The sequence below is a fragment of the Lissotriton helveticus genome, chromosome 12, assembly GCF_964261635.1.
Source record: "Lissotriton helveticus chromosome 12, aLisHel1.1, whole genome shotgun sequence".
Classification (NCBI taxonomy): Eukaryota; Metazoa; Chordata; class Amphibia; order Caudata; family Salamandridae; genus Lissotriton; species Lissotriton helveticus.
Genome location: NC_136073.1, coordinates 828,557,239 through 828,584,085, shown reverse-complemented (window position 1 = coordinate 828,584,085; position 26,847 = coordinate 828,557,239). Strand labels below are relative to the sequence as shown.

The 26,847-nt window shown below is 44.6% G+C and overlaps 1 protein-coding gene across 1 annotated transcript in view; it reads left to right on the top strand.

The window, feature by feature from the left end:
• The window catches only part of LOC144799365 (uncharacterized), a 129,713-nt gene that overhangs the window by 73,797 nt on the left and 29,069 nt on the right, over positions 1 to 26,847 (top strand). The window contains exons 3-6 of the mRNA XM_078670632.1: positions 14,409 to 14,517; positions 16,737 to 16,855; positions 19,104 to 19,167; positions 20,639 to 20,726. Coding sequence (XP_078526758.1) covers positions 14,409 to 14,517; positions 16,737 to 16,855; positions 19,104 to 19,167; positions 20,639 to 20,726 — 380 coding nt within the window. The remainder of the gene's footprint in view (positions 1 to 14,408; positions 14,518 to 16,736; positions 16,856 to 19,103; positions 19,168 to 20,638; positions 20,727 to 26,847) is intronic.

Genomic DNA, 26,847 nt, shown 5'->3' with positions numbered 1-26,847 from the left:
GACTTTGGGCCACCAAGTTTCCCCAGCAGACTTCTTCAGGTGTTATGTCCCTGTGCTGTGAACAAGAGACCATTCAGCTGGCCCTTGGAGTTCTCTTGGGTTGACTGGGCTGTGGAGGCAATTTCTCCTTGAGCAGGAAACAGCAGGAACAGCCCCTTCCTTCGCTAGCCACTAGGTGCAGAAGGTGCAGTCTTTGACAGTGCAGCCTCCCTTTGCTGGCCCTACTTCGTTCTTTCTTTCAAGTTGGTTTAGAGCTGAGGTCTGGGTACCAGGGGAGCCCACAATATGCTTGGAAAGTGCCCTCAGGGCAGGATGAAGTTAGTATTCAATGGGGTACCAGATTCCCTCCCACCCAGCACAGGCTCAATCAGGAGCTCTCTGGCCAGAGTGCAGTGCCCAGGGGGGCCCCTAGAGCTTAGGGCCACCCGCACCGTGGTGGGTGCGGGGGCCTGTGTTACGCCCCTGCCACCCGGTAACCACTTCCAGTAGAGTGTGGCATCTGGCTATCCCAGGAAGTATCATTCTGCCCACTCCCAAGGTGGTGAGATCCCTTTCTTGGTGTTCTGACCTCACTAGCCCATCCCCTGGGTGTGGCTACCTCGGGAGTACACACCTCTGGGGAAACTATATGGCAACTGGTTTCTCTCTCTGTCTCCCATGCAAGACTGTCTACTGCAACAATGGGTCAGTTCTCCACCTTTGTGCTACACATTTGCCCTTCAAAGGTGGCTTCACCTTTGAAGCCTGCCTTTTGGGGCTAACACCCAAGTAGCTTCATGTAGGAGGGAGGTGACCCCTCCCTGTCCTGCAATCCCTCATTGTTCTCTGTCCTGAGAGTCATTACCACATCTCTCAAAAAGGGCAGAAAGCTGTCTTGTGGAGCAGGCTCCTTGTGTGCCCGGGAAAGCACAAGAGTTTTAAAGGCAACAAAGTGGCAGTTTTGCTAAAGCTGCACATTGCAGCAAGTTACATTAATTTTGACTTGAGATACAAGTCAGTCTTAATATATTATGTTGTTTGATACCTTGGATTGCCCACTTTGGTCGCACTGTTCAAGAGTTAGATCAGCTGAGGGGTCAGCGTGCAATCATGCCCATTGGGCGAGCAAGTCTTTCTACAGTAAAAACGGTTATTTATCATGTTTTACTGTCAGGACATGTAAAGTACATGTCCTACCTGTCTCATATGTTGCATTCTGCCTTTAGGGCTTGGTAGTCTCTAATGTTGGGTGTTAAGGAGATTCCTGGTGCTCATATGGGAATACACTCATTTGTGGACCTTAAATGTAATTCTCTTGGGTGCTTACTAACCAAATGGGAGAAGAGAACACCCTACTTCTCTCTATATGCAATCCTAAGATTGAGCACAAAATGTCAAGAAATGTTTGCAGCACACCACTTATCATAATCTGTATCAAACAGTAATTTTTACAAAAACATAAAGCAATCCATTGGGCTCTTATTGATTCCTTCTTTCTTTTTAATATATTTTCTCAACTCCAATCCCTTATGCCAACACGTTTCGCCGTGGTTAAGGTCACCCACCGGCTTCCTCAGGGCTGGAAATGATACAAAATGCGCTTTTCCAATTTCATCCTTCAAGCGCTACATATATTAGTTACAGAGCACACAATTTACCAACAATCCTGTGCATGTACTATTGTAAAGTTCTGTGAAGCATGCATGAAATTTGTATACATTTCTTCATGCTATAGGATCAGTTACAAGCCATTGAGCTTATTCACATCATACACTTTAGCTCAATTTTGCAACCGCCAAATATTAATTTCGCAATATACCGACTTAAACTTAAAACAATTCAGGTGTAAGTGACCAAACAGTGCCTTGTCTGTTAGATTCTAATGGTGTTTTAAATAAATCTCGTTTCACTCCAGGTACCACGATATAACGCAAAGTCGAGGTAACTACATCTATGGGTGTAGTTTTATTTGGTTTTTGCACATGGGCGATCTAAACTTAAATGACACAGTGGTCTCAGCTGGCATTTGAAATGCGTTGGCATAAGGGATTGGAGTTGAGAAAGGAGTAGTTTCTGTCCTGTAACTCCAGTTCTGTAGTAGGGGTATCTCTGTTATAGTCATAATCTAGTGAATAGTCCCGCCCATGTGTGTGGACCCCGGAGCAATCAAAAATAATCTCTTACAGTGTCAAAAAATGCAGAAATGCATAGACACTTAAGAGAGAATTTAAAGACAGATAATGCAGCCAAAAAGGCTACACTGTCCAGTACTTCAACTAGAAATTCCACCATAAAATCCACAAAACAGCAAAGCCTGTACAGATTTCCCTTGCTTAACAGCAAAATCCCTCAGGAATGATAGAGAGAAGAACCTGGACAGACAAGCCCCATAGGCTGCCATTATGTGGCTTAAATAGGATACTGTGCCTTTAAGGAACCTTCCAGAACCTTCTCCCAGTATCCCAGAATGCATAGCAGGTCCAACTTAGTTTCAGTTCTTTTTGAAGGCGTAAAAAACGCCAGACCTGTAGCATTATGAACATGAATAACTCTCCACCGGGGAGGCGGGAGGGCGCTTATGACTATAACAGAGATACCCCTACTACAGAACTGGAGTTACAGGACAGAAACTACTCCTTCTGTAGTAGGGGATCTCTGTGTATAGTCATAATCTAGTGAATAGAATGGCAAGCCCATCCCCACAACAAGCGGCGGTGGAGAATAACAATTACGCCACTATTGTGCGAACAGATTCCGCAGCGAAGCCTGCCCAACCTGAGCGTCTGCCCTGGCATCAGTGTCCAGGCAGTAATGCTTAGCAAAGGTATGGACCGACTTCCAAGTGGCCGCCCTGCAGATCTCTGCAATGGGAACATTACGAAGCATAGCTGTCGTAGCAGCTTTGCCCCTGGTGGAATGAGCCTTAGGTTTGCCCCCTAAGGTCTTATTAGCTTTGTAGTAACACAACTGTATGCAGGACACAATCCACCTCGAGATGGACTGTTTAGAGGTAGCAAGACCCGTCCTGACTGAGCCATAATTGATGAACAATTGGTCTGACCTACGAATATCTTTAGTCTTATCAAGATAAAACTTCAGCACCCTCCTCACATCCAGGGAATGTAAAGACCTTTCCGCCGGAGATGAAGGATTCTGAAAGAACGTAGGCAAAGTGATAGTCTGGTTGATATGAAAATCAGAAACAACCTTGGGAAGAAACTTAGGGTGAGTACGCATAACAACCTTAGCATTATGAAATACAGTATAAGGTTCCTGGCAACACAATGCCTGAATCTCACTCACCCTGCGGGCCGATGTAATGGCCACGAGGAACGCCGCCTTCCAGGACAGGTGCTGCAACGAAGCCTTATGAATGGGTTCAAAAGGCTCCTTCATCAATCTGGACAGCACCACATTCAGGTCCCACGAAGGCGAAGGAAGCCTGACAGGAGGGAATACTTTCTTCAAGCCTTCCAAGAAATCCTTGATCACAGGGATCTGGAAGAAGGAAGTCTGTGAAGGGCCTTTCCTGTAGGCAGTCAAAGCAGCCAGATGAACCTTAATGGAATGGACATTAAGGCCAGACTGCGCCAGATGCAGTAGATATGGAAGGATGACATCTTCCTTGCACGTCGTAGGGTCATAGTTCTTAGACTTGCACCAGATGCAAAACCTCTTCCACTTGTAAGCATAAGAAGTCCTAGTGGAAGGTCGCTTAGCCTCCTTCAGTATGTCCATGCAATCCTCTGGGAGATTCAGATGGCCATATTGCACTATTTCAGGAGCCATGCCGCCAAACTCAAAGACGAGAGGTTGGGGTGCACCATCCGCCCCCCGAACTTCGTGAGAAGGTCCGGCCTGCACGGCAGCTTCATGTGAGGAAGGAGAGATCGGTGAAGCAGGTCCGTGAACCACCACTGTCTGGGCCATTCCGGGGCAATCAGAATCATTCTCGCCCTGGACTGGGACAGCTTGATGAGAACCGCCGGAATCAGGGGAATTGGTGGAAAAGCGTACAGAAAGCCGTTCGACCAGTTGATCCATAATGCGTTCCCCAGCGTCCCCGGCTGGTAGTACCTGGAGGCGAAGCCTCGGCATTTTCTGTTTTCGGCGGTGGCGAACAGATCTACTTCTGGAGTTCCCCACCGTGCGAAGACTTCTCCTAGTACTTCGTCGTTTATGACCCATTCGTGGTTTTCCTGAATGAGTCTGCTCAGCTCGTCTGCCTGAACATTCTGCACACCCGGCAGATGGGTAGCTGTTATCGACAGTCCTCGAGCCAGAAGCCAGTGCCAGATCGCCTGCGCCTCCTGCGACAGAGTGCGTGATCTCGAGCCCCCCTGCTTGTTGAGGTAATACATCGTTGTCGTGTTGTCCGTCTGAACAAGCAGAGAGTTGGTCTGGAAGGACGGATGAAAAGCCTTCAGCGCCAGGTGAACAGCTCTGAGTTCCAGGAAATTGATGTGGTACGTGGACTCCGTCGGGGACCACGTCCCTTGAATTTGTAGATCTCCGGAGTGCGCTCCCCAGCCTTGGAGAGACGCATCCGTGACGATGGTCTGTGTGGGAATGTCCTTGTGGAAGGGAACCCCTCTGAGGAGATTCTCCTTCGAGCACCACCACTTCAGAGACTGAAGAGCATGTAGAGACAGCCGTATCTTGTCATCCCAAGATCCTCTCCTCTGGTCCCACTGATCCTCCAAGCACTCCTGCAGAGGTCTCATCTGTAGCCGTGCGTGAGGCGTGAGGAAGATGCAAGAGGCCATCGATCCCAGCAGAGAAGACACTGTTCTCACTGTCGTAGATGGAGTGGACATGAGAGCCTGAGCCTTCCGAAGGAGTGATAAACGTCGCTCTTCCGAAGGAGACACGCTTGCTGACAGCGTATTGATGGAGGCTCCCAAGTACTGGATGCACTGGACCGGAGTCGGGACAGACTTGGACATGTTGATGTGCAACCCCAGCTTGTTCAAAAGAACGCACGTCTTCTGGAAGTGTGCTTGAGCTTCCGAGAAGGAGGAGGCCTTGATCAACCAATCGTCCAGGTACGAGTAGACAAACACCTTGTTCTTCCTCAGGTGTGCCGCTACCACTGCCATGCATTTCGAGAATGTCCTGGGTGCAGACTTCAGCCCGAAGGGAAGCACCGTGTACTGATAGTGGTTGGTGCCGACTTGAAAGCGCAGAAACTTCCTGTGTTTGCATGCAATCGGCACATGGAAGTATGCATCCTGTAGATCTATTGCACACATCCAGTCTCCTCGTTGCAGCTGGGGATAGATCTGATGCAACGACAGCATGCGAAACTTTTCTCTGCGAATCCACTTGTTTGCCTGTCGCAAGTCCAGAATGGGCCTGAACTCGTTCTTGTCCTTCTTGCGAACGAGGAAGAACCGAGAGTAAAGACCTCTTCCTCTTTGACACAGAGGTACGTCCTCTATAGCCCTTTTCCTTAACAGGATATCGGCCTCCGCCTGGAGCTCGCGCAGTTGGTACTGCGACCTGACTGGAGGGATCGATGGAGGAGGGCTGATGAACCGAAGACTGTATCCATTGCAAACAATATTCAGCACCCACTTGTCCTGAGTAATTTTTCTCCACTCTGCCAGAAAAAATTAAACGCTTCCCCCCACCGGAGCGGGTAACGGACGAGGGGGAAGTAACCGCTCAGGGGCGAGACCCGGCCGGGCCCTTGGTCGCGGTAGAGGACTGCTGTCTACCTCTACCCCCCTGGCGTTTCTGGAAGGGCCGTCTGTACTGCTGCTGTTGTTGCTGCTGTTGATGTTGTCCAGCAGACTGCCCCCTTCCACGACCCTGCGACCCAAACCGTCGTTGGAACTGGCGGAAGGGTTTCTTTTCCTTGGGCTTCTCCAAGCCCACTGCCGTCAGGGTCTCCGCCTCGGCCTTCATCCTGGCCATCTCGTCATCAGCGTGTTTTCCGAAGAGGGTATCTCCGGAAAACGGGAGATTCGCCACGCGCTGTTGTGCTTCCGGTTTCAGTGACGTCAACCTGAGCCAAGCATGGCGTCTCTGGTTAATCCCGTGGCAGTAGCCGTGCGCTGACAGCAAGGAGATATCCGCCGCGGCGCTGATGGCCTGATTAGAGACCAGCATCCCCTCCTGGACGATCTCCATGAAATCCTCTTTGCGGTCTCGAGGAACAAGGTCCGCAAACTGCTCCATCGAGTCCCACAGTGCCCGGTCGTAACGCCCCAGCAACGCCGAGTCACTGGCGGCCTTCATTGAAGAGGAGGACGTACCACACGCTTTACGACCAGCAGAGTCGATCCAGCGGCTCTCCTTGTCCGGAGGCACCGCGGACGCAGGGGAGGTGGCATGAAGCTTTCGGGCCGCCGTCACGATCACCGAATCCGGTACCGGGTCCTTCCTCAAGAAGGCTGGGTCCGAGTCCGGAGCTCTGTACTTTTTGAGGATCCTGGAAGGCGCAGACTTCACCACTGCCGGCGTCAGGAATAGCTGTTCAGCCGGCTCAAGGAGCCCCGGCACCAGAGGTAACAGGGGGCGAGACAAGTGTTTTTTGTGTAATGTCTCAAAAATCACAGAAGTCGAAGGCGTAGGCGCTTCAACCTTGATCCCCAACTTCGCCGCTCCACGCAGGAGAACCTCCTGAAACGTGCCAATATCGTCTATAGGAGACACCCTAGTCTCCGGCGAATCAGACAGCGTGGGCGAGTAAGAGCGGGTCCCAGAAGCAGAACGTGACCTGGACCGACGCCTCTTATGGTGATGCCTGGATCTCGATGAAGATCCACGTCCACTCCTCGATCTGTCCCTTCTCCCCGAGCGAGACCTCGATCTCTTGGGTCTCGGACGTTCCGTTGGCCTCCCCGGGTCAGAAATCCTAGGCTTCCTAGGAGTCTTCTTCGGTGGCGTCGGATACTTGGGCATCGACACCGCCCTCGGCGGAACCGGGGGTGGAGGAGTAACCGGACGCGGGGCCTGCGGAGCCGGCAACGGAGGAGGGGTCGGAGCCTTCGGAGGCGGACCCCTCGGCAAAGGAGGCCGCGAAGGAGGCGCAGAGGGCTTCTTCGGGGTATACACCTCGGAATACGCCGTCCCCGGCGAGCCACCATCCTGTCCGGACCATGGGGAGCCCCCCACAGTCCTGGGCCTGTCCTTATGACCCCCAGACACCGAAGATCGGTGCCCAGACGACGACCGTGGATCCTTCGACGTCGAGCGGCCCTTCGGCGTCGACCGTTTCACACTCTTCGACGTCGAACCGTGTCTACGTCTCGACGTCAACCCCGACCAGATGGACGAGCCACGAAACCTCGATGACGGGCGATGGTGCCTCGACGGCGACCTCTTCCCACGTCTCGATGGCGACCTCTTGGATCGTCTCGACGTCGACCTCTCGGATCATCTCGACGTCGACCTCTTTGAACGTCTCGACGTCGATCTCTTTGAACGTCTCGACGTCGATCTCTTCGAATGCTTCGACGTCGACCTCTTCGGCGCCGGAGACTTCTTCCGTCTCGACGGCGACCTCGACGACGAGGATCCCCTCGACGACGATGTCCTTGACGGCGAACGGCGGTGTCGCCTCGACGGCGAGCGCCGACGCCAGGCCCTCCGATGTCGACCACTCGACGCCGACAGCGACGACGAGGAGATTGACACCGGCTTCGACGGCGGCCGGAACACGTCCCTCGACGTCGACGGGCGACGTTTTCTCAACCCAGAGCCCTGGGGAGACCGGGAACTGGCCGTGGACCTTCCTCTCGACGTCGTGGTCAGAGCAACTGACCCAGACGGAGATCTTGGGCGCGGGCTGGACTTCCTGCCCCTGGGGAGCCCCCCAGAGGCCTCAGCATGGGCAGAAGGAGCCCCTCCTGACCCACCTCGTGCCTTCAATCTTCTTTCTTCAAGTCCCTGAAGTCTGATTTTCTTCCTCTCCTTCAGGGTCCTTCCAGAGAAGCCTCTGCAGATCACACAGTCCTCAGGGATGTGGGAAGAGGGAAGGCAGAGAATACAGACCTCATGGGGGTCTGACTTGGCCTTCTTCCTTGAGCACTCCGGGCATTTGTCAAATAATGCTGGCATTATGGACAATAAAAGAGTGCAGAAACTCAAGAAGAAAGTCACCAAAGTACTTTAAAAGCACCAAAAATAGAATTTAGTGTAAAACACCAACAAAACCCTTGAAAAGGGAGAGCTCAATGCTCCAGGGTCCTGCTTGCAGGAGCCGGAAAAAAGAACTGAAACTAAGTTGGACCTGCTATGCATTCTGGGATACTGGGAGAAGGTTCTGGAAGGTTCCTTAAAGGCACAGTATCCTATTTAAGCCACATAATGGCAGCCTATGGGGCTTGTCTGTCCAGGTTCTTCTCTCTATCATTCCTGAGGGATTTTGCTGTTAAGCAAGGGAAATCTGTACAGGCTTTGCTGTTTTGTGGATTTTATGGTGGAATTTCTAGTTGAAGTACTGGACAGTGTAGCCTTTTTGGCTGCATTATCTGTCTTTAAATTCTCTCTTAAGTGTCTATGCATTTCTGCATTTTTTGACACTGTAAGAGATTATTTTTGATTGCTCCGGGGTCCACGCACATGGGCGGGACTATTCACTAGATTATGACTATACACAGAGATCCCCTACTACAGAAATATATTAACAAGCATTTGCAACGCAATAGGTCTCGCATTTACATGAGTTTGAGCTATTGGCATTGTAAATGACAGTGCCTTTTATTTATCTTTTGGTTTTTAAAACATAACTAAAAGGCATTGTTATTTACAAAGCCAATAGCTTATACTCGTGTAAATGGAGACCTATTGAATTGCAAATGTTTTTTTCTTCTTCAGTGGAGGAGTAGAAATAGCAGTGCTGCGTGTTTGCCATGCACCCCATTGATAAATCACCTGCTTGGCTGCTGCCAAGCCAATGAGTGGCAGGGGGAAGAGCCATTCTCGTGCAGCCGAGGATCATTGTCTCGACTCTTACCCATTCTCTCGCTACACCATGTTATTCCAGTAGATAGCAAAACCAGAGGCAGGAATGCTATGGCGAGTTTACGGCATACTTATGCAAATCTCCAGGCAGGGCTTGCACTCATAGCTGCACCATTCTGATAGCACTGTAAGCAGTGGCGTAGCAAGTGTGGGTGGAGGGGGCGGACCACCTCAGGCGGCACGAATTGTAGGGGCGGCGGCCACGGGAATAGCCAGCACCCCCTCTTAGACACGCAGCGGCCTCCCCCGGCGGCCAAAGGCCTAGCTACGCCACTGACTGTAAGGCGGCTGCCTTACCTTAAGTGCGTCCCACAACTACGTTAACGAGTTGCACCGCAGAAAGCAGTCTCTTTCTGTGCAACCATCCTGCCCACTTGAAAAGGGTAAAAGTATTAAAATATGTAACGAAGCTCATTAAGGGAAAAGGAGCCCCGGAAACTCGATCTCACCAGTGCACGCGATGACTGCTCATAACAGCCCATCTCAGCTGAAGCGACGCAGCTATGTTGTGCCCCCTCCCCATCCTCCCCCCCCCCCCCGCCCTGGGATTATCGTTACTGATTGGGTAAAGACCACCCCAGCCATAAATGCACAAACACAGCATACTAGCTGAAAATGCGCAGCAGGAAGGCCAATTACCTCGCAATTAGATCCTTAGTGGCATAATGTTGACCTGCTTGGGCCTAGCGAAATAGGCCTGCACTATTAATAAAATAAATGTATAAGCGCGATAGTTAGAGCGGACGCACTATAATTTAAATAAATACATTAGTAACAAGCATTTGCCCGCGAAAAGAAAACAAAAAAGCATTAGACATAGCGTTGAAATTAGGGTAGTAAAACGGCCTCACGCGTTATCCACTGGGTGTATTATGTGTTCTGTGACGAGACCTGGGAGGGCGGGGGCTGCCCGCACATGCATGGCATTTCTAACTTTCATTCTGAGAGCCCCGGCCCCGGTTAGAAATGCCGCGCATGCGCGGGCAGCCCCCGCTCTACCAGGTCCGGCAGCTCCAGTCCCGTCGTGAAGAACATCGGCTGCCAGCCCCCGCTCAACCAGGTACGGCAGCTCCCGTCGTGAAGAACATCGGAAAGGGCCGAACATGCCTAAGAGGAGAGGAGCCCGGTGAGTGGGGGTGAGGGTGGGGGTGTATGCGCGTGTGTCTGCGTGTGTCTGTTCAAGTGTGTCTGTGCGTGCGTGCGTCTGTCTGTGTGCGCGTGCGTCTGTTTAAGGGGGGGTGCGTGTATGTATGCAGTGTGTGTGTGCCTGTGTATGCGTGTGGCTGTGTATGTGCGCATGCGTCAGTGTAGCGCGCGCACCGCCATGCACGTTACAAGCAGCCAAGACACCAAAGCGCGCCCACGAGGTCAAATCTCCGGCAGGAGAAGCGCGTGACAGTCTGCTGTCCACATTCCCCCAAAAGTGAGAACATAAGTTGTCTCGCCCTAGACAGCAAAAGCTTCGCTTTTGCTTTCGTCTAGGCGAGACCTAAAAAGAAAGAAGGAATCATCAAGAGCCCAATGGATTGCTTTAGGGCTTGGTAGGCCTACCAGAGGGGTGACTTACGCACATGTCCGTGGGAAGTGGTGGCTTTGCCATTGCTTTCATTTGCAAAGTTGGGCTAGCAGTGTACGACTGCTCTACCAGTCTGCAGTGGCGGACTAGGGCCTTAGTTTACGTGGGGGACCTCCAGGGTTGCACAATTGCTGCTGCAAGACCTGGGGTCCTCCTCTAACCTACATGCCCTGGGTACCATGTACCATGGACTAGGAACTTACAGGTAAGTTAACCATTTCCAATTGAGTATAGCCAATTCATTGCAAAGTGAAATTATCTGTGCTGACTTACTCATTGTAGACTTGTAAAGATCAATAACTTATTTTGCCAGTGTAGTTACCAATCTAATTGACCCATCTAGCCTTTTTGACCCATCTAGCCTTTGAGTGTGCACACCTGACCGATGTGAGGCTGGGACTGTGCTTTTGAAGCAGATCATGATGAAAAGAATTCTGTCTAAACATTTGATTTAACCCTTTAAATGTGAGCGAAATTTTCCCGAAGTGCGGGAAAATTTCATGCATGCACAAATCGGACGCCTCCCGGACGTCCGACACATACGTCACCCGTGACATACGACGGCCTGCGGCCGTCCGATGCATTCAAAGGGTTAAACATGAATCACATATGAAATCATTGAATGAAAATCAGAAATGATGAAGGAAATGTTACAAACATAAACTTTAACGCCTTAACCGCGGCGGAAATTCCGCAGCGGTGCCGGTGTTCCATTAAGTGGGCGGGGCTGCGACGGCCGTTGGCCGTTCGCAGCACTGGGGAGGGAGTGCTCCCGACGGCCGTTGGCCGACGGCAGCACAGAACGGGTTAATACCCAGCAAAGCTATTGATGGGTTCGTTTTCAAAACAATAAAATAAACCAAACATAAAGAAAGCTAATAATAATAACACTAATAACTCTTATAATATTAACAACAATAATAATAACAATAACAATAATACCCCAATAATAACAATAATAATAATAATAACAATAATAATAACAATAACAAACATTTTAACAACAACAATAATAATAAAACGCAATAATAGTGATAACGATTACAATAACAATAACAGCAATAATAATAATAAAACTTATCCTCAATACTGTCATCATCCGCAAATCCGCAAAATAGCCCACCTACTACCGCACGCGGCATTGGTCCAGGTTGTGATCTCTCTGGAACCGCCTTGACTTTTCGAACGCTCTATACAATGGACTCCCACAATCATTGCTCCGCCGGCTCCAAATTGTACAGAACCAGGCAGCCAGACTCATCCATAAAATTCCAAAGTGGCAATCAGCAAAGCCACTATTGCGCAAACTTCATTGGTTGCCAGTGGAGCAAAGGGCGGCTTTCAAGATTGGCTGCCTTGCCTTTAAGGCTCTCCATTGCACTAGCCCTGAGTTTCTTAAAACACTGATCATGCGGCACCGTCCGGTGCGCAACCTTCGCTCGGCTCATCTCCACCTGCTGGTCGCCCCTGCAGTTAAACTTAAAAAATTTGGTGGCCGTAGGTTCGCCCATTTGGCCCCTAAGTTATGGAATCCTCTTCCCTTGTCAGTCAAGTTAAGCTGTTCCATACTGAATTTCAGGAAAGCCTTGAAGACCCGGCTTTTCACTCTAATTGATTAATCCGCCTTAGCAATTCCTGCACTCTTTCTTTCAGCGCCAGGAAACTTATGGTGTCAGCGCACTTCACAAATTTCACTTAAGATAAGATAAGATAAGATCATCATTGTAGAAATATAAAAAAATCTCTGCCTCTTATATGCTGTGCTTGTTATAGGATGTACGTCACGTTTGTAATGGAGTACCCGTCGCCAAACTCTGAATTAGAATCTTTATCCTGTAGCATCTCTCAAAGTAGAGTTGGTTGTCTTCCGACGACAGTGATGGCAGAGTTACTTTTATTTTTTAACTGCATCACACTTTTGTACCATGTCGTACATTCAAACTGTACAGCTATGTTGATAACCTAAGCCGCATATTAGCGGTAGAGACAATGGCGATCATGGAGCATGCATGTCAGACTTTGCGAAACCGCTCCTTTAGGGGTAAAGTTATGATGTATATTTGGAGCATCTCCAGTTTGGAAACACTATTTAGGTCTGAATTCTGAATCTAGTGGTAAATAGGTGGCAATTAGCATTCTGTGTAACTACTGTTACCCAGAGTGTGATGGTCACTGGATATGGTAATTACCTTAATTTGTAAAAGTGCCAGGGCCCAAATTTTATTCTAGGTGCCCTACGCTGGCACTGCCAAATGTAAGGGTTATGGAGTGCCAAGATTGTCTTTTGTTTTGTTTTATTTCAGACTATGCTTCTTTACTCCACCACCGTACACTCACTACCCCATTATCTCACTCTTGCTTGATATTATTCATCGCGGCCTTCTCCCTTTGTCACAATTTTTCTGTCTTTTTCTTTCTCTTTCCTGCCCCCATTCAGCCTTTCTCTCTTATTTTCAGGGCAAAAGTCGATTCATAAAATATAAGCACCGGCCTCCAAAAATGGGTGTCTGTAGGCCCCACCTCACCTACGGCTCAAATTATGCATTGGTCATTACAACCAGTTGAGTTCCACAGCTCAGAATGAGGAATACCACAAGCTACTGGTGTTTTGTGCATTCATTCCACATGTTCTTTTGAGCATTTTCTGCAAAGGCATTTCACTGGGGTGTCCAGGAAAATGGCTTCAGGGCAAATTATGGGGGTGTGGTAAGTGCCATGTGTGTTATGGCTTGGATTCCTGTGTGATGCATGTAAAAATACACGTTCTAGGGGGGGGGGGGCAAGACAATATCCATCTGTGGGATATATGACGTTACCACGCGTTCTTTTACCACGCAGACCATTACCACGCATTTTTTACAACGCAGGACCCTTTACCACGAATACCTTTACAGCGCAATACACTACAACGCAGGTACTATTACAACGCATACCATTACAACGTAAGTATAGGTAAGTAAATAATATGGTAAAATAATGTAATTATTAATAATATTTTTTTAATTAATAAATTATTATTTTAATATTTAATATTTTAATTATTTATATTAATATTTATTTATTAATTTTTAAATATATATGTTAAAAATACCCCTGTACCCCAAAACCCAAACCCAGCCCTGAAACCTAAAAATACCCCTGAACCCCAAAACCCAAACCCGGCCCTGAAACCTAAAAATACCCCTGTACCCCAAAACCCAAACCCAACCCTGAAACCTAAAAATACCCCTGTACCCCAAAACCCAAACCCAGCCCTGAACCCTAAAAATACCCCTGTACCCCAAAAACTGAAAACTGACCCTGAAACCTAAAAATACCCCTTTACCCAAAACTGAAAACTGACCCTGAACCCTAAAAATACCCCTTTACCCAAAAACTGAAAACTAACCCTGAACCCTAAAAATACCCCTTTACCCGAAAACTGAAAACTGACCCTGAACCCTAAAAATACCCATTTACCCAAAACCCAAACCTAAAATATTTTAAATAAAATTATATACTTACCAATACTTACGTTGTAATGGTATGCGTTGTAAAGGTATCTGCGTTGTAAATACCTGCGTTGTAATGGTATGCGTGGTAAAGGGTCCTGCGTTGTAAAAGTTGCGTGGTAAAGGTAGGTCGTGGTAAAAGTTGCGTGGTAAAGGTTGTATACCCCATCTGTGCAATGCTATCCCAGTCCTTGATGTTACCCTAGAAGATCAATATATAACATTTTTAATCTTGTCTTTGAGAGGAAGAAGTGCATCTGCTGAAGTATTTTCCTGTTCAACTAGTGGGGACTAAGAGAGCAGACATGACACATAACATCAAATATATGTTTGCATAAAGGCTATTTGCAATGATTACATCATTGATTCTTCTTTTTTTTTTAATGTAGATTGCTTGAAGCAAAAATTGGAAGCAAGGGACTTGTTGTCCTCCCTCCAGCGTCATCCACGAATAAGTTCGACGGGTTCGGGTACAATAAGCATTTCATCGTCATCTTGGTAAGCACCTAGTAGAACTCGCGAATAATTTAATTTGGTTAATTATATTAAGGAGTTGATGATTGTGACTATGTGGTTCTGGTTGAGACTACTGGAGCAGGCTGGACATAAAAACTGAATAGTATGCACAAAGATTTACACCTTACTGTGAATCTACATTACACTTGTTTGCAATTCACTAACAACCTCAGTAGAATGTACAGAACCTTGCACCAGTGAAAGGTTCCCAAGCATACTACTGGGAAGGCCCCGTCACGTTTTTATGACTGACATATTGTTTATTTGTAAGTAGTGTACAATTATCCACTTCTTGAAATGTAGTTGGATGTGCAAATGCAAATTTGTTTTCTCCATGTGGAAATATTTTCCTCTGTGGAGAAACATTTTCCCCTTCACATTTACAACTAGTTTGACGATGATCTGTTTCCCTTCCAACCTGGAAATGATATACTCCAGTTCTTGGCTGCAGTAAATCTCTGTCAATTTCCACGGCGGGAAAGGCTGTATCAAAGTATATGATTAACCACAAGTTCAAAGGGCGAATCACACTTTGGGTTTGATTTATATATTAGAGGAGAGGGCTCACAGTCGCAATAGTGACGGAGTTCCCTCCCCGCCAATATAATGGTCCGCCCTCAAAATTTCATTGTGACGGACCATAAGTTTGGCCACGGAGGATACTACTTTGTCTACTCCGTGGCCAAACATCTCTGATGGCCCTAGGGAGCAAAGGCCATCGTAGAAATCACTACATGTCCACCCACCCAATATAGATAGGCAGAAGCGTCCCACAGTGAGGGAAGCATTACTTTTTTCTTTTCAAAAGGAAAATGCTGTTTTGGGATTTTCTTTTTTAAAAGAAAAAAAGAATAGTGTTTTTTAGACGCAGCGCTGTAGCAAACAGTAAAATGCATTTACACGAAGCGCACAGCGGATCCTGGCAGTGTCTTTATAAATGGTCGCCTGTTTGGCGGTCATTTAAAAAATTATGTGGGTGGCCTCTCCTCCCTGAGGACGGAGTAATTCACTCCATCCCCATAGCAGAATGGCAGGCTGCCCGCCTATATATAAATAGGCTGTTTGTTATTTGTCTCCTCTTCCCGTATGGGGTGTTTACTACAGCATAATTTGGCACACTTGTGATGGAGAATTATACTGTTGCAAAGCCCTGTGCTCCAGGCAGGTATCCTTTTCTGCATAACCGTCACATAGAAAAAAAGACAATGTAGGGCTGTAAACATAGTTTTATGACCATAAATGGTTTAATGAATGAGGCCACTTTTGTTAGGCAATACCTTTTTGTATCCTAATTATATATAGTAGTAAATGTAATCCAAATTTGGCTTTTGTGAATGTTGGAATCAGTTTTGTATTACTTTATTAAGCATAGAAAACTCATTGGAATGTTGGTCTTCCTGATGGGTTGGGATGTAGGCTGGCCCTATTTTCCAAAAGGTGCTTCCGAATACAGAGAACTGTGATTGAGATTCTGCGTTTGAAGGTAGCCCATGTAGAGTGGCTTGCAATGAAGTCCTGATGTAGGTGGTTGATTCAGGAGGTCCCTATGATGACTGATGTTCTAGATGCTCCAGTGGGTGATAGAAACTGTCTCAGGGATGGAGGTCAGTTGACAGGCGGATTGTTTTTCACTTAAAGCGGTCAACTGGTAAATGATGTCACAGTAGCTCTTGAAACCTTAGCAGGCGTCATTAAACAAGGCAACATTCTCGAATGCCCATTGTTGGTGACTGGTACAGATGCTGGACTAGGAAAAGATAACTTTTTTTGTTTCTACCTTCGATGGCCCCTTTAATGCCCTTTTGTACTGATACATTCGGGAATCATTTGTAATTTTAGGGGATTTAAATTTGAATTGGTGAAACTAGATGAGTGTGGTTCCTTGGGAAGGAGCATTTCCATATAAGGACCGAGGCTGGGAGTCTCATGTTCCTAAGACAGACCATTGCCTGCTGATGAAACTGTATTAATTGATGAAGACATACTTCCTTACACAGCTACGCCTGATTATGGATCTATGCTTGCAGATGGTAATACAGTTGCTCATGGAGCCATACTCGCTGATAAAGCTATGCCGCCTGATGCAGCTGGAGTTATCTCTGGAGATGGTTTGTTGCTTGCTGAGGAATGCTCTACCAGTGTACTGAGTTTTTCATGGATAGTAAGTCTCTTGTAGTAAAGTTGACCTTTTTGCATCCCAGTGAAGACCGTGAGGATTATGACGATGTTGAAACAGTTCGACCGATGCCCAAGCGGACAGCTCTTTCGCCAGCGCCACCACCGAAGCCAAAACCAAGGACGTCCTCCAGCTCCAAAGACGGTACAGATTCATTTTGGAAAATACTACCAGAAACTATCTTTAAGTATTGAAAAGTTTCATAGAATGATTGTGAATCACCATAGATACTATACATTTACTATAGCTTGATTTCTTTTTAAAAACAAGCGGCATCAGCAGAAAGTACATTTACTTTCCAAACCTTTTTTCAATTGTTTAAATCTCATTTTTCAGTGAGGTGAAAGTAGAACATTCTTGGTAAGGTATTGATCTAAGGACACATTAGAATTTTTTGAGAACATTTTAAAACTAATCTTTTTGAAAGATTCTATTAGTATATTTTGGGTTTAATGGGTCCTAATGCCACGATCCATAAAAAATGGCAAAATGATATCATTAGAAGAATTTAACTGGGATTTAAGGTTTTTGTAAAGGAAAATGATCACCAAAATTACTGATAGAATTGCAACCGTCAATTACAGTACATTGTTTTGCATCAATCAGATGGACACGAAAAGAATCAAAGGAGAGTGTTTTTCATTTTTCTAGTAAGGGTTGAGGCATGTCTCAGAGAGGGGCATAGGCAAGATTTAAAAGTACCTTTTTGGAAGAGGGTGATTGAAAAATCATTTTGACTACAGGCATGTATATCCGGAATTATTGAAAAAACAACTCTAGCAGTTTCTGAGCCCAATAATTTTGAACCAATGTTGAATATTGCTTTCTTGGGTTTGACAGAAGCCAACACCTTTTGATACTACTAAAATTATAAATATAATATTCTTACTTACTTGGGCTGCCAGCCTGTCCACTTCATCCGTTGGTCTGTTGTTATGTCATTCACATTATTTCTTCCACCTATTACAGTTTACAGCATGGGCAATTGGTCAACCCAGTTCAGCCATTGGCTAACTTCACTATAAGTGGCCGTATATCCCTCTTTCACAATGACCACAAAGTAGTGCTATTCAGTACCAGAGGCAAAGTGTTTTTAGACCAAAAATATTTTTTGCTCTTTGCCAGTTTTTTTTATATGTTGGCAAGTGCCCCTCAGCTCTTCCAACAATGAAGTTTGACAAAACAAAAGAAGTATTGAAATGTCAAAAAGACTGCCAGCCTAGGCCAGACCTACTGGATTTGCCAATGCTTGCTTTAATTAAGCTAGAGAAAGTCATTATTGTTAAGCTTAAAAAATAACTGGAAACCAAACATGTGTTGTCAGAAAAGCACTTCCGACTCAGAAAGTATCCTTTGTATGTTACAAAGCGTGACAGTTTGCCATCTTCTTTTTAGTAGGTCTGGGCTGAACTCACGGAGTTGCACTCTGTGGCATTCCGCAGAGTTACAAAAAAACTTGTGCTGTGATATAGTGCTTGGAGCTTGTTCCCCACTGAAAAATCAGCACAAGCGGCACTGTGTGGCGCTCCAGAGGATGTTGCTTCTTCAGTTGATTTTGCTGCAGTTCGAGTAGATTTTCTACTCGAGCAGCGTAGATTTTCTTCTCGAGCAGCATCTTTCTGATTGCAAACGGTAGCAGCGGTCCGCGTTGGAGAAATCTCACCAAGTGCCCTTCTAGCGACTGAAAATCACACTAAAGGATGCCAAATCTTGCTTGTCAACTTAGCGTTGGTGAGCCGAACGCAAGAAAAAACTCTGCCATGCTGCATTGGCGGAATTTGTCCTGAACTCCACATTACAAGCATAATGTAGAGTGGCCACAAATCTGCCAATTCCACCGTTGTAAATAATTTTGTCCACCCTAAGCGTGGAAGGGTATACTCAGACATGAGTCCCTTGCTCATTGCACCATCAGGATTCAAGCAAGCCGGGCCGAAGACGGCTGTAATGCCAGAAACCGGTCCCCGGAAGCTTGTTTCCTTCCCAGTGTAAGACTTGGCTTTTGTAGTTTGGTTTGCCCTGTTCCCATCATGCACTGGGACAGGAACAGACTAATTTGCATACAGCCAGGTTCTGAAACTGGGATGGTGCAATGAGCTAAAAAACGGTGTTGGATCTAGCCCTGATCTCTTGACTGGGTGAGAGTATTCTGCTTAATTCAGAGACTCTGTCCCTCGCCACCCCTTGTTGTAAATAATTCCACCGGTGGAGCAGAATATATCTCTCACCTCTACTTTTTACCATTCAGGCGACAGAAAAAATAACTCGTGAGTGCAGTCATAGTAAGGTTTTTTTTTCAGTGGATTATAAAATAATTTCTGTGGTTAATATAACTTGAGTGGTTGAAAGGTCAAATGTTCTTCAGTTGATCTCTGTTGTGTTTGTGCTTCAGATGACTTCTACGATGATGTGGGATCGTTGGAAACATTATATCCCCCTCCACCTCCTCAACTACGGTAAACCATTACATTTTTTATAGTTAATCATTTAAATAGCATGATGCAATACATTTAGTAGTTTAGTAGAAAGAATTAAGAGAAAAGCAGACTTTAAGACTGGTGGTGTCATGGAAGAAAGAGAGAAAAAGGTATATAAATATACACATACATGTACATATATATATCAAGCGAGAGAATGAGAGAAAGAGGAGAGAAGGATATATAAAGAGAAAGAGGTGAGAAAGCGATATTGAGAGAAATACGGAGTGGAAGAGAGAGAGAACGAGACAGAGACAGAAATACCAATGTTTGGCAGGTCCTGTATGCGGAACACTAAAGTGCATGGGTGTCTGTAGCCGGGCAGACATACATGGGAATTGGTAGCCTAGCATATGGTAATCCAGACACTATGAATGTGCTGGTCTTGAAAGGGGTTGTAGCATTTGGTAGGCAGCTAGTTCATAGAAAAATGTTGGCACTTATTTTATATTATTTTATTTTTACAATTTAAACTCTAAGAACCAGCACAACAATCAGACACTGAAACAGATTGGTGCACCAAAAGGAACATTCAGGTTATCTTTCATTTGCTTTATATATATATGAATGATGAACACATCGAAAACACTCACAGAATGGCCTCAGGTGATCGGATATTTAAATATTGCATTTGCTTGAAAAATAAAAATTGCTCACTCCTATTCTTCAAACAATTAAAAAGTTTGAAACTGGTGTTAAAAAAATAATTTGCTGGTAATAGAAATTTCTCATATTTTTTAATGCATTACTAAATTGGACTACAATCCAAAATTGGAATTTCCACCGGCTTAGGGATAGTGTGGCTGAGGACAATCCTTCTGTGGTTCCTTCTGTTTGGAGAACGTTTAATTATCATCAAACTTTGCTGATGAGGGGTGATGCCCTAAAACCGGTCCCAGGATGCTTGTTTCTGGACCAGGGAGGACATGGCTTGGCAGTTAGGGCTGGACTGTTCCAATGAGGAACAGGTTCAAGACTGCTTTGCACATGGCCGGGTCTAAACTGGGGTGGCATGGTGAGCAAAAGAACGATGGATTTAATACAAATTTCTTAACTGGGGTTGAATGTTTGATTCGCTCTGCATTCCGTCCATCATCGGTGTGTCTTTTGGAAGATCTACACAGGCATTCTAATGCAGGGTGTATCACTTCCTGTGGCTATTCCTTGATTTGCCTAACACTTCAGTCATTAAGTTTGCCCTGATGGCCAGAGAAAGCCACTGAGCAAATTCTAATGGCACAACTTATTTTTCCCCTGTCTCCTACTAAAATACGAGAAAGTACACAGGGAAGTCCAATAATGTAGAAACTACTGGTGCTATCAAAGTAATCGCATGGTCAGGCGTAAATAATCCATTGTAAAAGTGCAATGTTGTATTTATTACTTCACTTGACTAGAGTAATGTGGAAACTAACACAATTCATGGTTTTCATTTTCAAATATTGTTCAGGCAATCTCAAGAATTCCGAATAAACTGGAAAAAAGTAATCAAGCAACAAAGAGAAGTGGAAGAAAAGGAATTTAGGAAAAAATTCAAGGTAAGAAAAGTTTGAACCTATATGTCCATCATTGCTTGGGTTCCCGGTGAGGAAAAAAAGTTGTTTCTCAGAGCTCCCAATATTAGTGAAGTAATGGAATTCAGGCGATAAAGTGGTTGCCCACAACCGCATACAAGCATGTTGGACAGATTTTAACCTGAATTGGGCATGGCAGAAGATTTTCTATTTTACGATTGGCAAATGTTTATTGTTTTATAATATAAATGTGAGCTATTTTTTTATTTGGGATGTTTCAAAGGGATGGGCGACTGGCCTTATGCATGTATTTATCATTTTCTGCTGGGTGGGTGACTTGTCTTTGATCTTACAGGGCTAATGAGAGAGTTCTGAAAAGGTGGTATGGCTATTCTCTTTTGAACATACTTTCATGCAGGGGTGGTTGGCTGGTGCCTCTGTGGTTGCATCTGTAGTGTTCTGATAGGAGCTTGGGTTCACTGACTTCTTATAGATATATTGAGAGTGTTCTGAAGAGTGGGTGACCTGCTTCACTGTTATGAATGTGTTGAGAGTGTTCAAAAGAGGAGGTGGAGGATGTTTAAATCTTCTAGTATGGATGTACTGAGAGTGTTTCAATGAGTGGATGGGTTGACTTTTCTCTTATGGCTAAACTGAGAGTTTTCTGATGAACGTGTGGTCTGATTGTGCTCTTCTACATATATTCAGCATTCTGACCTGTTATAGATGTATTCAGAGTTTTCTGATGAGCAGGTGGTTTGACTGTTATGAACCATATATTAAGTGTTCTTATAACCAGGTGTTCCAACTACACTCCTAAGGAGGTATTGAGAGTGTACTGATGCGCAGGTGGTTAGCTGCGCCATTATCCATATAATGTGTGTCCTCATCATCGGGTGTTCCAACTAAACTCTTATGGAGGTATTGAGAGTTTTTCTGATGCGCAGGGGTTTTGACTGTGCTGTTCTACATATATTGAGTGTTCTCATCACCGGGTGTTCAACTCCACTTTTATGGAGGTATTGAGAGTTTTCTAATAAGCAGGTGGTTTGACTGGGCTATTCTACATATATTGAGTGTTCTCATCACTGTGTGTTCCAATCAAACTCTTATGGAGGTATTGAGAGGTTTCTGATGAGCAGGTGGTTTGACTGTGCTCTTCTACGTATATTGAGTATTCTGATCATAGAGTTGTTTAACTATGCTGTTATAGATGTATTCAGAGTTTTCTGATAAGCAGGTAGTTTCACTGTATTATTTTACATATATTAAGAGCTCTCATTACTGGGTATTCCAACTCACTTTTATGGAGGTATTGAGAGTTTTCTAATAAGCGGGTTGTTTGACTGGGCTATTATACATATATTGAGTGTTCTTATCACTGAGTGTTCCAATCAAACTCTTATGGAGGTATTGAGAGTTTTCTAATGAGCGGGTGGTTTGACGGTGCTGTTCTACATATATTGAGTGTCCTCATTACTGGGTGTTGCAACTACACTCTTATGGAGGTATTGAGAGTTCTCTGATGAGCAGGTGGTTTGACTGTGCTATTATACAGATATTGAGTGTTCTCATCACTGGGTGTTCCATCTCCACTTTTATGGATGTATCGAGGGTTTTTCTGATGAGCAGGGGTTTTGACTGTGCTGTTCTACATATATTGAGTGTTCTCATCACCGGGTGTTCCAACTCCACTTTTATGGAGGTATTGAGAGTTCTCTGATGAGCAGGTGGTTTGACTGTGCTATTATACAGATATTGAGTGTTCTCATCACTGTGTGTTCCAATCAAACTCTTATGGAGGTATTGAGAGTTTTTCTGATGCGCAGGGGTTTTGACTGTGCTGTTCTACATATATTGAGTGTTCTCATAACCGGGTGTTCAACTCCACTTTTATGGAGGTATTGAGAGTTTTCTAATAAGCGGGTGGTTTGACTGGGCTATTCTACATATATTGAGTGTTCTCATCACTGTGTGTTCCAATCAAACTCTTATGGAGGTATTGAGAGGTTTCTGATGAGCAGGTGGTTTGACTGTGCTCTTCTACGTATATTGAGTATTCTGATCATAGAGTTGTTTAACTATGCTGTAATAGATGTATTCAGAGTTTTCTGATAAGCAGGTAGTTTTACTGTGTTATTATACATATATTAAGAGTTCTCATTACTGGGTATTCCAACTAACTTTTAAAGAGGTATTGAGAGTTTTCTAATAAGCGGGTGGTTTGACTGGGCTATTATACATATATTGAGTGTTCTCATCACTGTGTGTTCCAATCAAACTCTTATGGAGGTATTGAGAGTTTTTCTGATGCGCAGGGGTTTTGACTGTGCTGTTCTACATATATTGAGTGTTCTCATCACCGGGTGTTCCAACTCCACTTTTATGGAGGTATTGAGAGTTTTCTACTAAGCGGGTGGTTTGACTGGGCTATTATACATATATTGAGTGTTCTCATCACTGTGTGTTCCAATCAAACTCTTATGGAGGTATTGAGAGGTTTCTGATGAGCAGGTGGTTTGACTGTGCTCTTCTACGTATATTGAGTATTCTGATAAATAGAGTTGTTTAACTATGCTGTCATAGATATATTCAGAGTTTTCTGATAAGCAGGTGGTTTGACTGTGTTATTATACATATATTAAGAGTTCTCATTACTGGGTATTCCAACTCACTTTTATGGAGGTATTGAGAGTTTTCTAATAAGCGGGTGGTTTGACTGGGCTATTATACATATATTGAGTGTTCTTATCACTGAGTGTTCCAATCAAACTCTTATGGAGGTATTGAGAGTTTTCTAATGAGCGGGTGGTTTGACTGTGCTGTTCTACATATATTGAGTGTCCTCATCACCGGGTGTTCCAACTAGACTCTTATGGAGGTATTGAGAGTTCTCTGATGAGCAGGTGGTTTGACTGTGCTATTATACAGATATTGAGTGTTCTAATCACTGGGTGTTCCATCTCCACTCTTATGGATGTATCGAGGGTTTTTCTGATGAGCAGGTGGGTTTGACTGTGCTGTTCTATATATACTGAGTGTTCTCATCACCTGGTGTTCCAACGACACTCTTATGAAGGTATTAAGATTTTTTCTGATGAGCGGGTGGTTCAAACGTCCTCTTCTACAGATACTGAAAGTGTTTTTATCAGGGGATGTTCAAATTATACTCTTATGGAGGTACCACATGAGTTCTGATGAGTTGGTGGGTTGACAACCCTCAAAGGTTTTTGAGAGCTTTCAGATGAGCAGATGGTATTTTTGTTTTCCTGTGGCTATACAAAGAGGGGTCTTATGAGAAGGAGGTTTGCCTGTGCTCTTAAGCATGTATTGAAAGTGTTGTGATGGGTGTTTAGTTTGTCTGTGCTCTTGCTGTTATATCACTGAGGAACTGGTGGTGTAGCTACCATGGTTATTATGAAACATGCAAAGTTGCAAAGTTTTTCAAGTACACTCTACCAGGTTTACTTCCAGAGTCTACATGCTATGCAAACGTTCCAAAGATTGCATGGTTTCTGGTCAAATTGCAAGATAAATATGGCAATTTTTGTGCTTTATAAAAATTTTTAATTTGGAGGGATAATTCCCTTGCAAAAAACACATTGCAGGAGAATTCAGCCTCCAAATTCCTTACAAAATGCATATTTCACCCACTTCTAATTGAGAGTGTTCTAAAGCCCTCGACAATATGCCTTAAGGAATTGCTGTCATTTTATTTTACTTCAGGCCCTCCTCGGAGAGAATCTGATCTAACGTTTTGAGTCCAAGGCGCAGAATACAAGCGGGTTGATGTTTTCTGACCGCTAGTTAAACCCCTGTTTGTGCACAGGTCAGAATTACAAGTTGGGTGGTATTCACCGCATACAGTAATTACCGGTGCGTTCACTATCTTACCCTTCATTACATTTCTGCAGGTCAAACATGCCCAAATTTAACATCAGAAAAGTGTATGGCTTTTATCGTACCATGCAGATTTTAGTACGACAAGCATCAAAATCTGCATGTTATTCCCCAAATACTCATAATAGGTGCTTTTTATCATACCAGATAACCAACCTACCCCAATGTGTTATTATTGAGCCGGTGCAATAAAAAACATATGGATTCTGATAAACTCAGAATCAGGGTTAAGCCGCGGAGGGAGCACTAGGTATACATTATCATGGGCCCTGCTTGAAAATGACATATGCATGGGTCAAAAGACTATGTCACTGGGACTACATTGCCCTCAAGGGGGCGTATCTAACATGACATCGCAATCTGAGCTATTAAATCAGAAGCAGTTCTACTACTTCTGGTGGGATACACAGTCCTGTTATTTCAAACGGTGGCCCTGGTTACAGGCAGGGGTGGATTCTAAGATCATCCACTTACATACAGTACTGCGGTAACTGTATTTTAATTACCTGTACCAAAAGCTGTCATGTACCCTTAAAATAGAATGGGCAGATTTATTATTTTTTAATGCAACGCAGAACCATATTTTTTATGACCTGCTGCTGGAGTCGCACCATCCGCTAATGCACACACATGCTGCCTAGTGCTGATCACAACCTCTCCACCATGGTGCCACGGGTAAGAGCATATCCTTCCAGTACAAAATCATATGCCTCAACAAATTCATTAACATTCCACACATTGCAGTATGGAACGTTTGAAGAAATTAAAACATTTGTCCTTCTCAAAACCTGCTTCAAAGATGTGTTATTTGGACCAAAAACGATGGAGGCTTGATCTGATCCACTCCAGTGTTGTCCCCTTGATGGAAAGTGGTGGAAAGCAGTGCAAAGCACTATTTGATTGTAGAAAATGGTGATGGTCCCTGTGCAATATCTTTTGAGTTGGAAAGTGAACACCCTTGCAAGAGTGTGAACAAATTTGCATCATTTTGCATGACTTTGCACTGGTGCAAACCCTTTGTAAATCTGGTTCAGTACGTGATTTGGGAAGTCCGTTGAGGTACACCTTTTCATCTAAGATTTATAGATACAATTATAATGGGTATGTAGCTGTGTTGGATAAAGGATTAGAATTACTCTAATATCTTGGACCTTATTCTAAGTGCTTCGCTACCCGCCTGGTAACTCTGCTCTTCTCTAGTTATCAATGCTGCGCTTGATATCAAATCAAAGCCAACAGAGGTATCAAAGAATTACAAGTGGGACCGGGAGAGTTAGAATTAAGGAATTACAATGGGATTTTGGGTCTCATTTCTCCTGTAAAGCCTTATTTCCCCTCCATAGATTCACTCAATGATATGAAAAGGATCATAATATTATGGGGGCAGCTAAATATTGCTAAGGGATCCATAGAAGAAACAGGTACCTGGCAATCAAGGTCTTTTTCTTGGATTAGATTTAATCTCAACCAGTGCTTGGTTGGAATGCTGTGGTCTACCATACATAGACTGTAAAGATGTCAGTGGTAATCAATGCTGCAAGGCAGTATTCATCTCAGGATGATAGTAAGATCCTCTCTGATGTTTGCTGGTGCAGTCTTTGTGACTTTATGAGGTTCAAAGAGTGATAGTCGTCATTGAGTATGTCATGTTGACTAAATCATTCAATGGCCTAGTTACTTACATGAGATATGGGTGGTTACCCAAATAGCAATAGTTGGATAAACCCTTTAACACGGTGGTAACCAATGTCCAGATGGGGGTGTGAACAGTATACGTCTGCTGCATATGTGATTACACCTTGGAAAAGGGATGTATTTGTGAGCGCCATGAAGCCGGGAGAATGTGTTCAAAATAAAGAAAAGGTTCATTGTTGTGTGGGCTATACATTGGGTTCAAAAGTCATGCAAGATAATAGCTAGGGGTTTGTTTGAAGAATAAATGGTCCCTGCGTGGCTTTCCGTTCAAACCAGTCTCCAGCGATAAGAAAAATCTTTGAAAATTAACTACATTTCTAGAATTTTGCACAACATATATAATCTCGAATTTTGTAGGCATAATAAAAATTTCATATGGACCTTAACATTATGTAGGACTTATAGAAGATCACCCCAAACTGTGCATATATGTGAAGTGTAATTTCAAAAACAAGTTATTAGACAGCTACCCAGTTTGGCAAAGAATCAAACACTGGCGCGATATCGCCAATAAACAATTTTACTACAGACTCCAATTCTAAGCAATACT